Genomic DNA, 16,763 nt, shown 5'->3' with positions numbered 1-16,763 from the left:
CTCAAGCGTAAGCTTAACAACGTCGCCATTGTGATCCACCATGGCGACATTTCCACTGCACGTACAAAAACCCACCTGTATAGCCGCCCACAACGCAGCACGATAGAAATCACTCTCCCATACCACGGTCCCTTTTTACACCAGATTCCCAGCTGCCAAACCAGTTCGACACCTCCTTTTGGCGCTGGCTCTGTACTTCAGGCACAGTCCGGTAAATCACGGATGCTCCTTCTATTCTGAACGCATTAGATGGACCCTTTTGTTTTAACAAAAACGCTGGCATGACTCCATCCATTGATCCTCCGGTTGTGACTATGACCAATGGAATATGTATTAAATGTAACTCATTGTTTTGTCTACCCCGGTATGTGATCCCTACCCTCTCTTTTCCCGTTTGTCTTACAGGTTTTTTTCCCGAATAAGGAAAATACACCCTTTTTACACGAGATCGCAATTTGCAATCTCTTATTTGAACTAGGGCAGGACGCACCTTAGCGTGTGCGGACCACCCAGTTCTTACTTCACGGTCCTGACGAAAACCAAAGAATCTCTTCAATGGTTGAAACATGTAGACCTAGTTATCAGTAGTTTTGTAAAATTTCACATAGCACACTTCGCTATTTTTAAACACACCATACTTCTCTAGACACCAATGCCTACCTAATTAGGCACAGGTGCCACACTATGTTCTTATAAGGGTTCAAGCACTCAAGAATAAACGCTTGTAGTGAGTAGTTTTGGCCCTTTGTAATACACTTGTCAATTATGTTAGTTATGCACATATAAAAGAAAAATTTAACCAGCTCCACTGTAGTCAGGTGTCGAAGCACACCCTATGGGCACTCGGCCTATGGGGTGGGACCCCGATGATGAAGCATGTCACCAACTAGGTTGGTGAGTGAGGGGTCTTCTACAAGGATATGCATTATCCGACAACGGGTTGAGGAATAAAGTGCTGACTCGAGCACTTAACGTTATGTTATGTTAAAATAAATTGTTACCGCGCACGGACACCAATTGGTTTCATGGCGCTCAAAGACAAAGCAGAGATGCAGGCAATGGGGGGTAGGCGAAGAGAATTAATAATAAGCTAAGTGGAAGAGATGGGTTTTGAGAAGTTTGCGGAAGGTGATATATTCAGAGCAGAGTCGGATAGAAAAGGGAAGGGAGTTCCAAGTTGTAGGAGCAAGAAAAGAGAAGCAGGAGCCACCATGTTTTTTGCGTTTAAACCTGGGGGTGATTAGAAGGTTGTGAGCAGAGGACCGAAGATTCCTGGAAGGAATGTGACGTTTAAGGCTGAGGGAGGTGAAAGCAGGGGCAAGGGCAAGGAGAGACTTGAAAACAGTACAGCTGATTTCGAAGATACAGCGCGAGGCGACCGGGAGCCAATGCAATCTCCTCAACAGGGGCGAGACATGTTGATACTTTGGCTGTTGGAAGACCAATCTGGCCGCCTGGTTTTGTACCAGCTGAAGCCGATGGAGATGGTATGCAGGGATCCCCACTTAAAAGGAGTTGGCATAGTCAATGCGGGAAGTGACAAGGGCCATGATGACGAGTATGAGAGCCTCTGTAGAAAGGAACCTTCGGATTTTACAGATTCTGCGTAGATGGTAAAAGCAGGCCGAGGTGACGGTGTTAATTTGAGGTCTCATCGAGAGGTCGCTAGAGATAATAACACCAAGGCTCCTCACGGAATTGACAGGACAGAGCGGAGGACCAAGAGCTTGAGGCCAGAAGCTGGAGCTCCAAGGATTTGAGGGCCCTCCAGTCAAAACCAACTCCGTCTTGCTGGGATTGAGCTTCAGCTGACTAAAATTCATTCACTCAGAGATGGTGAGCATGGTGGATTGAAAGTTAGTGCGAGAGGAAGGAGAGGGATCAATAGTGAAAATTAGCTGTAGGTCGTCCGCATAATTAAAAATAGTGACAGGGGTGTGACGGAGGGAGGCTAGGAGGGGTTGCATATAAAGATTAAACAGAAGAGGTGATAGAGCAGAGCCCTGGGGGACACCACAGGAAAGTGAAGATTGGGGGGCAGAGAAAGTGGATAGCTGAACCGATTGGGAACGCCGGTGAAGGAAGGAACCAATCCAGGTTAAGGCCAGGCCCTGGATGCCCGCGTTTCCAACACGGTCGATCAAGATGGCGTGATCGACCGTGTCGAAAGCAGCCGACAGATCTAATAGAACCAAGGCCTGGGCCAGGTTCCTATCAGCACCCTATCTCAGAGCGTCCATTACAGCCACGATGACAGCTTCCGTTGAGTGGGCCGGTCTGAAACCGGCCTGCTGATCATCAAGGAAGTGGGATTCTTGAATGAAGGCGCTGAGGCAGTGGGTGACGTAGGTTTCCAACACCTTACCCAAGTAGGGGAGGAGGGAGATCGGCCGATAGTTACTAAGAAGAGCTGGGTCCGAGCCTGGTTTTTTAAGTATAGGTACCACAACTGCTTTTTTGAAAGCATCAGGGACAGAACCTGTGGCAAGTGAGTAGTTGAGAAGGTCTAGCGGGGGACCTGGACAAGCCAGGAAGGCAGCTTTCGGAATTTGAGGGGGACAACAATCATTGGGGGAGCCAGAGCTGACCACACTTAATAAGGAGATGAATTCGGACTGCGAGATGGGGGGAAATTCGTACAACCGGCAAGGATTCATGGTGGGTAGGACACATACATCAACTGAGGATGGGGAGGGAATATTATTTTTGATGGTGATGATTTTATCAATAAAGAATGAGTTAAGTGAATCGCAGAGGGCCTGTGTGGGTTGGGGTTGAACAGTAACACGGTCAGGGAGAAAAAGTTCAGCTACAATGGAAAAAATATCCTTGGTTTTTGAGGCAGAGCTGAGAATTTTCTGAGAGTAATAAAAAGATTTGGCCGATAGAATCGATTTTTTGTACAGTTTTTTTTTTTTCAGAACAAATTTTATTAGTGTTATGGCAGTTGACAGAATACAAAAGAAACACTGCTCCCAAGATTGCAGAAAGACAGTGAGCATAGAAGAGCAACAGCGTTCAAGAAATTCAGTCAACATTATCCAACACCCCCCTCCCCGCATCCCCACCCGGGTCCCACCCCCCTCCCTGCACGGTGTTCATATTGTCCAGAAACAGGAGCCAAAGCAGCATGGTAGCGACAAGTGGACAGTTCACATGAGGGTAGTATAGACGTGATCTGTATCAGAGGCTTGTGGCGCTGGGGGGTCCAGCAATAGGCCCCTATAATCAGCCCATTTCTTCCAAATCCTATAATGTTTCTTGGGGCAGCCTCTGGCCTCAAAGATCGGGCGTTCCAAACCCATGCTAAAGTCCATGCCCCGCTTCCACACCCCCACCAACGGAGCCTTGGGGGCTTTCCAGGCTTGGGCTATATCTCGTTTGGCTATTGTAAGACCCAGAAGGAGCAAGTGTCGTTTATACAGATTACCCCCCACTTTTTCCATAACGTGGAGCAGGCCAAGTTGCGGCGTGCGAGGGAGCTCCCATGCCAACACTTCCTCCAAGCATTCCCATACACCGGTCCAAAACCTCTGCAGCCGTGCACATCCCCATACTGTATGTAAGAAGGAGCCTACCTCACTGCCACACCTCAAACAATCCGGGGAGGCTATCAGCCCCGCCTTCCACAATCGTTCCCTCGTGTAGTATGCCCTGTGCAGGTATTTAAATTGAATAAAGCGCAGGCGCACCGCTATCGCAGCTCCCCTAGGGGCCTCCAGGGCTTCTCTCCAGTCCTCCTCCTCCAAGTCTCCCAGATCGCCCTCCCAGACCGCCCGCAATTTATCAAGAGAGGGGGAACAATGCGTAACTAACGTTTGATAGATGGTTGAGATTTTTTTTGATTCCAATTCCCCCATAAAGACTTTTGCTTCCAGGGGACTAAACTCCGGCAAGGACGATAAGTCCGCTAGTGCGGGGGTCAGGGCGTGGCGGAGCTGTAGGTACCTGAAGAACTGGGACCGGTGCATATCGAATTCATCTTGCAACATCTGGAACGATTTGAGGACTGTGCCCTTCAGGATGTGGCCCAGCGCCGAGATGCCTATGGCATCCCAGCCCTCAAAGCCCCGGAGCGCAGCCAGGCTGGGCAGTCTCCCATTGTGCCATAGAGGGGTTTCGCCCGTGAGCGTGTTCCACCATCCCATGCGGCGGAGCGCATCGCGCCACACTTTGAAGATTACTTGCGTGGCCCTCGGAAGTCTCTTCCGGATAGTCGCCGAGTATAAGATAGTATGGAGCGTGTGTGGGTCCATCATATACCTCTCTAGGGCATAGGTCGGGTCAGTGCGATCCCCGTACCACCATTCGTTAAGAACAAGTAGGTGCGATGCCTGATAGTAGGACTGGACATCAGATGCGGCCAGTCCCCCACAGTAGGTCGACAGGAAGCAGGTGCGGAGCGCCACTCTTATCGCTCCACCGGCCCATAGGAACCGACCCAGAGCCGAGTTCACCTGACGAAACCATTGCTGCGGAATTGGGTACGGGTAGTTCTGCAATTGGTACAAGATTCGGGGTAGGGCCACCATCTTAAAAATGGCCGAACGGCCATAGACATTTAGAGGCATCCTGGACCACATCTGCATGTCTGAGCGGATCCTGTCCCAAACAGGCACTACATTACGGGACCATGACACTCCCTGCACATCGGTTAGAAAGACACCAAGATATTTAAGGCCTCCCGCCGCCTCCTGAAGGGCCGAGGCCCAGGGACCCAAAGTCCCCCTGTCGCCCAGGACCCACAGCTTCGACTTCTGCGGATTGAGCCGGAGGCCCGACACTTCACCGAAAATGCGCATTATTTCAAGGACCCTCGGCCCCGATTTATTGAGGTCTGTAAGGAAGAACAGGACGTCGTCCGCATATAGCGCAATCCTGTCAGATGGGCCCCCAACCCACTCCACACCACGCAATTGGGCATCCATCCTCACCCAGGCCGCAAGCGGTTCCATAGCCAGGGCGAACAGGTAAGGTGAGAGAGGGCATCCCTGTCGGGTGCCACGACCGATGAGGAATGTGTCAGAGGTGGCTCCCGCTATTCTGACCGTCGCCGTCAGGTCCGTATAGAGCAGATGAATGTACGACAGGAAACGTGGGCCCAGATTGAGCCGGAGGAGGAGGGCTCGGAGGTATGACCAACTCAGGGAATCGAAGGCCCGGTCTATGTCCGCCAGCAGGAGGGCCGCGGGGATGCCCGCTGCTCGTGCCGCCTCCACCACCAGGTGAGCGCGACGTATGTTGTGTCTTGTAGCCCTGTGAGGCATGAAGCCTGCCTGGTCGGCATGGACCAAGTCCGTGATGTAAGGGAGAAGACGGTTCACCAACGCCTTAGCCAATATTTTCGCTTCAAAGTTCAGCAAAGAGATCGGCCGATAAGAGCCCGGGCTGTCTTGGGGCCTTCCCGGTTTGCAGAAAACTACGATCTCAGCGTGTCGCCAGTCCGCTGGCAATCTGCCAAGCTCCCGAGCCGCCTCCAGTGCCTTCCTATAGCGCATCCCCAATTGGAGATGAAACAACTTCATAAATTCGCAGGGGAACCCATTGGGCCCAGGGGCCTTGCCCGTGTTCAGGCCACCCAGTGCTTCCCCAAGCTCCTCCGCCGACAGTGGGAGGTCTAGGCGGGCCCTCGCCTCATCCGAGAGCGCCCGGGGAGGAAGGTCTGCGAGAAATTTGTCAATCTCCTCCGCTGGGAGAGATTCTCGGGGGGCATACTGGGTCTCGTAGTATTGAGCAAACATCTGGGCCAGGACCTCAGGGGCCGAGACAGGGCCACCCGCGGCATCTCGGAGACCCGGCAAGGGCTGGGCTTGATAAGTGCTTTGACATAGCCTATATAGCATTGTGCCAGACTTGTCCCCCCATTGATAGATTCTGCTCTGCGTAGCGAGCCAGGCCTGTCGGGCTTCGTCTAACAATAGCGAGGTGTATGACTGCTGGAGGTGCAGGAGCCGGTCCACGGCCACTCCATCCTCCCCCGTGAGACATCTGGTCTCCTGGTTCCGCACCCGGTCGGCCGCCTCCTCCACCTCCCGCCTGCGGGCCCTACGATTCGCAGCGCACCACGCAATGTCCACGCCCCGAAGGACTGGCTTGAGGGCCTCCCACAGGGTCATGGCATCTATACTCGGGTCCTCATTCTCTGACCAGTAGTGCGAGATAGCCTCCCTCATGTGCGATTGATAGTCGCGGCGCTGCAAGTGCCACACAGAGAGGCGCCAGCGAAACGGTTGTCGCCGCACACCGAGGCTCAACGTCAGGGCGACCGGGGAGTGATCCGACAGGCCCCTCGGAAGTATGGAGGTGGAGTCAATTCTGCCCAACCAGGGTTGCGGGACGAATAGGTAGTCCAAGCGCGAAAAGGATTTGTGGACCGCAGAGACAAATGTATATTCACGATCACATGCATGCTGGTGGCGCCAAGCGTCAATCCATCCCATCCCCTGCGCCATCCTACTCAGCCTCGTAGAGGCATCTGACAATTGACCACCCCCAGGCCTACAGCGGTCCAGTCTCCCATCCATCACATCATTCCAATCACCACCCACTACTGTCAACACATGCGGAAGAGTCGTCCATACCTCGAACAGTCGTTCAATCAGGGCATCTTGGAGTGGGGGTGGAGCATACACACTCCCGAAAACCACCGGCTCACTCCCCAGACTCCCCTTAACAAAGACATACCGACCATGCACGTCCAGCCATTGTGTTTCATGGGTGTAGGAGACCCTACGGTGTATGAGAATTGCAACTCCTCTGGACCCTCGTGTAAACCCAGCATGGAACACCTGATCATACCCGTATCTGCGTAGGCTCAGAACCTTGGTGCCCAAGAGGTGAGTCTCCTGAAGGAGCAACACATCCGCTCTTTCAGTCTTCCCCAGACGTAGGACTGCACTCCGTTTAATTTTGTCGAGCATCCCTCGCACATTCCAGCTCAAAATTCGCATGGAGGCCAGCGGGGGGCTCGCCCCCAGTACATCAGCCGCCATCAATCATCCAGATTCCGAAATCGTCAGGCCACTGAGGCCACACACACATGCTCAGTCGTCTCCAGGTTCCCATGTACACCGTGCTAAGGCCCTTCCCAACTTCCCTCCCCACCATCCCCGGAACCCCCAAACTCCCGTCCCTCCCCCTGCAAACTTCCCCCGGAACCCAACCACCCCAACAACCTCCCCTCCAACCCCCCACCCCATACCTCAGCAACATTGAAGTACCTGTCGCGATGCAGGCAATCTCAGCCCTCCAACGGGAGGCCCAAGACCCACTGCACCAATGGATCCCACCCAACTACCCACAAAGTGCCCAACTACTTCCCACTCAACACCTGGGAACGAACTCCGGGAGTAGGCCCGCCCTTGGAGAGGCGTCACCCGACCCACTGTCCACCCATGAGTACGAAATTGTGTAGTCCATCAATGAGTGGCATGTCCGAGAGCAGCGCCTGGCCTATACTATACTGCCAAGCACTTCAATAGTCCTGTAGATCCATCGCCGGAGTCAGTGTGAAGAGAAGGGCGTTAGGATTTCGATGGGGAAGAGTCCGTCTCCTCCGGAGCCTCGGCCGACTCGTCGCGGGGAGGAGGGCGTTTCTGGGAGCGCGCCCTCCAGTTGCTTCTGCTGCGTGACCTTCTGGGTGGTTTCGGAGGTCTCCCGGTGGTCGACGAGTCCGAGTTCCGCCTGGGAGGGGTATGCACCTTGACACGCACAGTCTCGTCCGTCCATTCAAATACTTCCTCCGGAGAGTTGAAGAACTGGGTGCGGGACTGGAAGACCACTCGGAGGCGGGCCGGGAAGAGTAGAGCGTAGGGAATTTTGAGCTCCCGCAAACGTGCTTTTGCCGCGGTGAACGACTGCCTCTGCTGTTGGACCAGCTTTGTGTAGTCCGGGAACACAAGGATTTTGTGGTTCTCAAACATGAGAGGGTCTAGGGCGCGGGCCTGTCGCAGGATAACATCCCTGTCGTGATAGTTGAGCAACTTGGCAATCACCGAGCGGGGGCGAGCTCCAGGAGGTGGTTTTGGAAGGAGTGCTCGGTGCGCCCGCTCTACCACAAAGCAGCGCGATAGGGTGTCTGGGGGGAGCCATCCCTCAAGCCATTGGGTCAGGAAGGCCACCATATTTCCTTTCTCACAGTCCTCCGGGAAGCCAACGAAGCGCAGGTTGTTCCTTCTGGCCCTCCCTTCCGCATCTTCCACCCGCAGCGCAAGTCCCTTCTGAATCCCCTCCATGGCGGCAACCTTCTTCTTGAGGACGGCCACATCATCCTCGACCTCCGTGATCCTGGATTCCGTTTCGGTGATGCGGGCCACCGCATTGCGTAGGTCCTGTCGGAGCAAGGTCACGTCGGCACCGACCGCCCCGATCTTCGCATCCAACATGTCCCTCGACTGCGTGATCGCCGCCATCAGCGCCGCGTTGTCGGGTCCCGCGCCCTGGGGACCCCCAGATGCTCCGGCCGTCCCACTGGGTCCTGCAAACTTGTCCATTGGGCCCTGCTTCGAAGCATTGCTGCTGTTGCTCCCTCTCGTCATGGCGCGGATAGAGTGATGGTTCCGACCACGAGGGACCAGCAGTCCAATGTGCTCCGCACGTCGTGCACGGCCTCTGATTATGGACGTCTCCCTGACTGCCGTGAGCCTGCGGAGATGGAGCGCACCCCCGTGAAGCTCCCGCAAGGTGCTATACGTGCGGTGGCAGGGGATGGTGTCACGCGGTATCGAAACCGTTCACTACGCTGCGGGCCCGCAGCTATCAGCTCAACATCCGTGCCCCACCTCCCAGTTGTAGTAGCAAAACAATTTGGGGGGCCTCTTGTATGCCCAGGATCGTGCCAGTAGACTGCGGGGGTCTGTCCAAGGCACCTTCCCCCCACCGTGGCCCGAGGCGGCCACCGAGCAGGAGTGTAGCAGTATTCCAGCCCCAGGAAGAGCCCGGCAGGGTCGCAGTCCGAATATGGAGGGGGGAGGGGGGGGGGGGGGGACGAGTAGGGGGTCGGCGGGGCCGCTACCCCCCTAGTGTGCCAGTGTCTCAGAGCCCCGCGGCTCGATCCCGCCGCCGAGTGGGGCCAGGCACAGTCTCAGGGCGTCCCCTCCCCCACTAGGCCTTACACCCAGTCACCTCTCCTTACCCCACCTCCGCTGGAGAACGGGCGTCGATTTCGTCCTCCCCAGCCGGTGTAGCCGCCACCGCAGCAAGTGTCCAGGCGTCAGCGGGGCTCGATCAGTCCCGGTCGCCTCTCCGCCACTGGACTTCCACTGAGGCGGCACCTTCCGGCCGGCGCGCCCCGGCTGCCATACACTTCCGGGCGGATCAGCCCAAAATCAAGGTCCCGGCCGTGCTGTAGAGGCAGGCCCCTTCGCCGTCAGAATTCTCGGCGGCTGTATCTCCCCAGCCGCAGACCGCCGGGACACCGGAGTCACTGCCGAGGCGTCTCCGTCGGATCCGCCGCTTGCCACCAGGTTTTTGGGCGCAGTGCGGTCGGGGCGACGTAGGATGCAGGCAGGATGTGTGGCTGGCGGGACGGAGCTCGGTTAGGCTGCGTCCGCCATGGTCGCCGTCTTGGCCACGCCCCTCTTTTTGTACAGTTTTAATAAATCCATGTAGGCAGTTTTAAATAGGGGATCGTAATTTCGTCTCCACCGGCGCTCAGCTTATCTAAGGGCTAATTTATCCAGTTTAAGTTGGTCAGTAAACCATCGCTGAGCGTCGTGCGGGTGTTTAGTTCTGATAGTTCTCATAGGGGCAACCACATCACTTGCTTGTATCATCCATTGGTCGAGGATGGCAGTTTGCGTGTTGATCTCAGTAGTGTCATTAGGAAGTGTGGTGGACAGAATGGAATGGAAATGAGAAGAATCAGCTCGCTTCCAGTTTCGTGCCATGAAATTAGACACAAGTGGAGGACGGATAAATGGAGTGAATTTTAGTGAAAAGAAATTAACAAATGGTCCGACCAGGTACAAGGAAAAACTAAAGGAGGGGAAATGTCCAGGTTGGCCGTCCACACTTGGTCAAGAGTGTGACCTTTATTGTGGGTGGCTACTGAAATGTGCTGCAGGCAGTTCAGGCCACATAATAGGTCAGTGAATTCGACCGACAGGCCGCTTTCACGGGAGTCCAGTGGCCAGTAGTTGAAATCGCCTATAATCAGGATTAACCCTATACTCAGAGAATCTCTCTGTCTTCCTTGATGAGGGGATACTCCTCCACTGTTTTCGTAAACTATTTTGGGGACCAGGAGTTCCCACCTCACATAGTGTATGTAAAATTCCCTGACTCTCTCTTTTGATTTAGAGTGTTAATTCACTTGTCAGGAAAACACCCATAGTGTATTCAAGAGCCCGAGGCACCAGTGTATTAACCCGTTCAGCGCGGCGCGAATTTTCGCGCTGTGCTGAACGTTCTTAAAAACGGGTGTGGTCGTGACGGAACGGTTCCGTCATGAGCACAGCTCAACCGACGCTCATGACGGAACCGTTCCGTCATGAGCATGGAAGGGGTTAAAGAAAGAATATATATTTACCTCGAACATTATCCATCCGTAATAACATCAAAAAATAATCTCAAATCAGTTTGAACATGAATCTCTAACAAAAGAATGCTAGCTTAGTAAATCCAGTGATGGCCCGGGTCAATTTATACCAGGTCATCTCTACAACTTATTTCAACCACTTTCTTGGAAAGCCATCTACAAAATCTGCAACCTACAAAAACTATGACTACTCAAATACTCTAACTATATCCCCATGATTGATTCCTGTGTCTGTTATCAAAAAGGCACCTAATATACTTACATCCAAAAAGTACTCCGTATAAATTCAGGTTTCACTATCTTGCCGTTGATAGAAAAATCCAAATATAAGAATCTTCCGAATTCAGTAAATTTTAGTATCTACAATAAGTAAAATATATATCTGCTATTTAGAGGACCCAACTAAAATAATAATGCTTGCTGTCGTACACATACCCAGTCTAAAAGTGGGGCTCACCTCATAATTCCAGTAATCAAAATGAATCCAAGATGGCTAGTCCGTAACTGTCCACATATGTGGTAAGGATATGGTAATCCTAAAAAAATATAAATATAATGAATGTATCCGAAGCTTGAGTTTCAATATACCATTGGTTCCTACACTCATATTGTTCATAAGTATATAAAGGCTCACCTGTGTATCGTAGGTGAGAATTTCCAAGTTAAGAAGAACACGAGTACGTGTATCTGTGATAAAAAGAACAGGATGTATATATAAATAAGTAGCATATATCTACAGTGGCATTTAATTATAATAACTTAAAGTTCCTAACAGAGAAGCTGCTGCTTACCGGCTCAGATATCTGCTGTCTCCTGTATTTGCGGTCACGAAGTGGCGTCTTACGTAGGCGCCATCTTGTTTTATCTTGTACCGATCGCTAAAGTGTAAGCGCCATGTTTTAATATGTTCATAAAACACGTAACCTTCAATAACTTTCCCCAGTCTACACAAAATTATTTTGTTGATAAAGATCTCAATTAGGAATATCTTCCTAGTCACGCTTAGAATATTCCCGCAAATATTAAATAGGTCGTAATAGTATCTATTTCGTAATATGAATGCTACCTGTCTTACGGTCGAATAATATCTATCAAGTTGTGAGTCTGTAACTGAATAAAGATAATATACTACTCCTGTAAACTTTAAAAGATATAGTAACAAAATCACAAAAACGATTTGCTATATTCTTACATAGTCTCCCTTATACCAGTATCGAACCGGCAACCTCTCCATTCATAGGTATGAAAACAATAAAGTGCTCCACATCTCTACCATGTTAGAGCGTACCGTCTCAAAGGAACCATATTTTCAAATGTATTACAACTTCAGAAGTAACGATGTGTAACTATATGGCAAAATGACACAAGATCAAAGGAACCATATTTTCAAACGTAAAGTGACACGAGGTATTTAGTTAAACCGTATCAGCATATCTTAAGCAATCCAATAGTCCCAAATATCTGTAAACGTTAAGGGCTACTTAATAAAAGCTTTCTACAACGTAAACCGTTACCAGCATTCTGATATTACAGTTCTCAGTTCATCATTACAATATTCATGTACTAAGTTCAGGAGGAGAAGAAAGGAAAGGAAAGTCAGAAGGGAAGGATAATAACTTCCTGCAATCTTCAACAGAATACTATACTAGTCTCGTAATACATCAGTACATGTAGTATCAGAGAAGGCTATCCACATTAAAATATCCATAATAAAGTAAACTATAAGGATTGCTATACCTCTTTAGAAGGGAACTATAACAGACATATTTAGCAAAGTATAATCTGCATGAAGATAAACATAAAAGTCATCTTCATCATTCTAATATTCATCTATGACATAATTGGTATCTAATACATAATAAGTATTACCTCAATCACCCAGAAAATATTGAATGTCTGGGTCTAAGTTTAACCCCTCTTCTACTGCTCTCAATTTCATGATCCATTTTGCTTCAGTACATCTTAATTTCAACATTATTTTTTTGAGGATATGGGGAGAGAGCCCCTCATTCTGTAACAGAAGTTGCAATATCATTTTGAAAGTTGTGGCCAGCCTTTGAGAGCCTTCATGGACCCAACTTTGGATCAGTGGACACGAAATGGATGACGGGAGATAAATACATATTTCTTTATGGTTTACATTTGTTGTCCGCCAAGGGTCCATGATCCTGGTATTGAAGACCTTCTAGGGACTAAGAGTCCTGATATCTCTATCTTCTTAAACCTTTCAGAGCCACTAGCCAGTTTTGGAAGGCTAATTTCTCTAAAACGAGTTCATGGACTTATTCCAAATGAGGCAAAGGCAATTCCTTGAAAAATGTCTTTGTTCATGACATTTGAGGACACTTAAAGCCTTGGGTGAGATGGCCCAATGAAATCTCATGAACCATTGTTTGAAAAGTTTTGTGCAAATTCGTTGAAATGTGTATGTATAAATGTGTGCATTGTCAGTGAAAAAAAATGTGGTCCAATAAAACATGTTATTTAGAGAAGCTGTCCTAACAGACACACCTTCATGAATGTAATACAACAGTGCAAAGGCCAAGTCCTATAGTCTTACTACAAAACAGCCTACCAACATGAGTAAAACTGTATTTACTGCCTCACAATTTACATTTTACAATGACTTTGCTCAAGGAAACTTCTCAGCCAATAGTTTGTGGTCCTCTTTACTGTGATTTTTCCTCATTGTATGCATTTAGCCTCTTGCATCCACATTTTAATGAAATATATTTTACTTTGAAGCTTAAATATGCAGATGTACAGAGTGCAATATGTTATTTATTACCATACTTGAGGGGGCGGAAGGGCATCATGACATACTCATTGTATATAAATAACAATAGCCATTACTTCTTAAGGCCACCATGGGCTCTGCAAGTCAGTCTTGGATTATGATACTTACACACAAATCTGCTCTTATGTTGATCTAAATTTGGGGTGTGTGGGAACCTACCAATTGACGGCCTGTCTATCTCTCTCTGAATCATGGGCATTGACCACCATATATTGTCATTTCTGATCAACTTGCAGATGCTCAGTGCGCTCCCATTCCATCCTTCAGTTATTGCAAGCCATAGTGTCTGTGATCGGCGTCACCCACAGGAGGCGCTGTTGTGCTCTCTCGCACTATCTAACCCCGCCCCCTCTCTTGCAGCTCGAGCAGGAGACGCTGTCGCCATGTTGCTGCCTCCTCCTCGTGTCCGAAGACAACCACCAGCTTTTCTGTCAGGTATGTACAACAATATTCTGAAATAGAATTCTTGTGCAGTCTTTTATGTGTTGTCTTGACAGTTTTCACCTAAATCTTTGAAATAAGGGTTCAAATTGTTATTATTTTTAATTTTCCTTTGACTAGCGCACTTTTACCTCTAGTGTGGTTTCTTTACCATATTCTCTGGTATACGACCTATTTATGCCAATATATTTGGTCACATAAAAAAGAAATGTCAATTTCCATTTTTTATTTTTGTGACAGCGTTCCAGTATTTGTAAAGCGCAAACTACTCACCCCTAGGGTCTCAAAGCGCTGGGAGCCGTAGGGCAGATTAAGTGAGCTACAAATGGGGGTGCGCTAGGTAATGAAGTCCAATAGACCATAGGTATTTTCAGACAAGTTCTTTATTTTAATTTCATTCATTAATTATAGTAGTAAAAAAGGCTCAGCCAACACGTTTCATTCCCTCGAGGGGAACTTCATCAGGGCTTAAAGATATTCGGTACGTTTCTTAAAGACAGACTTTTGATACAAGAAATGTTTGCTAGTATATTGCGCTGCAAGCCCTCGGAGTATCTACAGGCATAATAAAACCTGCATGTTGCGACCACACTTGCGTTCGTCTTGTCGGAAACTCCAAAGCCAGATTAAGTGAGCTATTGCTCAGAGTCACATGGTGCTGAGCTGCTAGCAGCGATCAAACCGTGAGCTCTGTGCTCTAGAGTCAGCCGCCCTGGCCACTACGCCACACCTCTCCCTTTGTATCAGAGCTCTCATTCATATGAGCAAAAGAGGAAGTTCTGGTAGTGCGTGTTTATACAATTTCACTATTGAAGTTCTTTGTGCAGTCAGCCTGTGCTACGTCACTAGGTTGTGGCAACATTGTGACATCTTGTCGTCAAACTTCATGCAACCACTCAACATGTCCCATGTAGGCCTTTCACACATGTCCTCAAGGGCTCCAAGGATCCCAATGCCAATTGTAGCGCTTCATGACCTCACCGGGAATAGACAGCACTACATAAATAATGTAGTCAGACTAAGCAGAAAGGGTCAGATGTACCAATTCTCACCGAAGTGCAGCTTGGAAATCACAATTCCTAATGTACTAAAGAATTAGTTTTTTAAAACAGGGATTCCCAGTGGGGTCGTAAATCGGCCTACCTCATGAATATTAATGAGGTACGTTGCAATTTGTGAAGCATAGCAATCACAGGGATGGTGGCCTTCTGGGGTCCGCAGACCACCCTGTCTGTGATTGCCGTTTAATAAAGCAAACTTTTTTTCTTTGAAATGCAGCCCATTTTCCTTAACTTGTTTGCCGCTGCCACGATTTCACGGCAGTGCGGCACTTTGACCGATGGCAGCACTGGGGAGGTAGTGCTGCCGTCGGTCAATGGCGGACGGCAGCACGGAAGGGGTTAAAAGAAAATGCAATGTGTTTCAAATGAAAAACGAAACATTTAAATTTCATTTTTTAAGAGTAGGCAGTGGTCTGCGGGACCTCTACCTGCTCTTAAAAGTATTATTTTTAACATTCTCAAAGGTTAAGAGGTCCGCTGAGAACCCCTAACCATTTGCGAATGGTTACCACTACCTTTCAGTAGTCGGTAGAAAATTAATGTTTTGCAAGCATAATTCAGTCGCAAAACATTAATACATACCACTGTGAATCAGAATTTGAAAGGAACATCTTAAACACACCCCTTCCAAATACCAAATTTCAAACCCAAATTGGGGTTTGGTGACAGGTTACCAAATCACAGTTTGGCTTTTGTGCATTGAAAAATGTTTTTTGTGGTCTTCAATGGCCTAATTCTGTGAATCCTGACATTTGCAACCTTAAAAAAGATTTGTACATCTGACCTATAGTGCTTCGGGACTCTCAAGGGTTAGAAAAGCGCTATATAAATGCCAATACAGTCTATATGCCTGTGCACATTTTTGGTACAGGTTAGAGACAGCTCCAAGAGGAGTCCATTTGTGAGACCGAATGAGACTGCGCACATGACGGTGGCCCTCTTTGAAACTTGACCATTCCTTAAGATGGTGCTCCCGGAATGCGCTGATGGCTTTAATGCCTTTATTGGTTTATGTCAGCAGGATGCCATGCATACACTCTTGGGGCCCGATTCACAGAACTAACTTAAGGCAAAATCCTAAACTTACTTCCATTTTGATATTCACAGAAGGCACTTACTCATTTCGGTATTCACAGAAGTTAGGACTCCTAAATGCCTTCTGTGAATACCGAAAGTCTTAAAGTTAGGACTTTTCTCAGTTTAGGAGTAGTAAAGTTAGGAGTCCTAACTTTAGGACTAATAAATGCCTTCTGTGAATACCGAAAGTCTTAAAGTTAGGATTTTTCTCACTTTAGGAATCCTAAAGTTAGGAGTCCTAACTTTACTAAAGCGTTGTAAGAGGAAAACCCAAGTCTGTAATCATGGCATCCAGAAATATCTTTCAGTTTAGAAGTTCTGGCCTTACGCAAACGGCTTGTACCTCACAGGGATGTACGACGTTACAACGCGTACTTTTACAACGCGTGCCGTTACTACGCAACATTTACAACGCAAGTTGTTATAACGACTTGCGTTGGGGGGTGCTGGATAGTAAATATTTTAATTTACTACTCCAACTCCAGTCCCCGTGGATAGTAGGGAAGGAGTTGGATAGTAAATTAAACTATTTACTATCCTGGAGCGCCCCCCCAGCGCAAGTCGTTTTAACGACTTGCGTTGTAAAAGTTGCGTGGTAACAGTACCGCGTTGTAAAACCTTTGTTGTAAAGGTTGTTCCCCACCTCACAGAGGCCTTTATTAACAGCTTTCAGGCCAATGTTTGGTTAGACATGCTGTTGGCAGTGTTTTGCTTCAGTTCATCTTTGTGTTTAAGCACTCCATATGAGAGAATGTGGCTTAACGGCTAGAGCTACCGACTGTGGAGCTGGGGAACCTGGTTTGAGTCTCTGTGTTGGATCAACATCCTATGATTCTGAGAAAATCACTGA

At 48.9% G+C, this 16,763-nt stretch overlaps 1 protein-coding gene across 1 annotated transcript in view; it reads left to right on the top strand.

Moving 5' to 3' along the window:
* The window catches only part of PDE2A (phosphodiesterase 2A), a 1,220,867-nt gene that overhangs the window by 1,007,691 nt on the left and 196,413 nt on the right, over positions 1-16,763 (top strand). The window contains exon 9 of the mRNA XM_078658599.1: positions 13,695-13,769. Coding sequence (XP_078514725.1) covers positions 13,695-13,769 — 75 coding nt within the window. The remainder of the gene's footprint in view (positions 1-13,694; positions 13,770-16,763) is intronic.

This window comes from Lissotriton helveticus, chromosome 8 (genome assembly GCF_964261635.1).
Source record: "Lissotriton helveticus chromosome 8, aLisHel1.1, whole genome shotgun sequence".
NCBI classification, from domain to species: Eukaryota; Metazoa; Chordata; class Amphibia; order Caudata; family Salamandridae; genus Lissotriton; species Lissotriton helveticus.
This window is presented reverse-complemented; position numbering and strand designations above follow the sequence as displayed.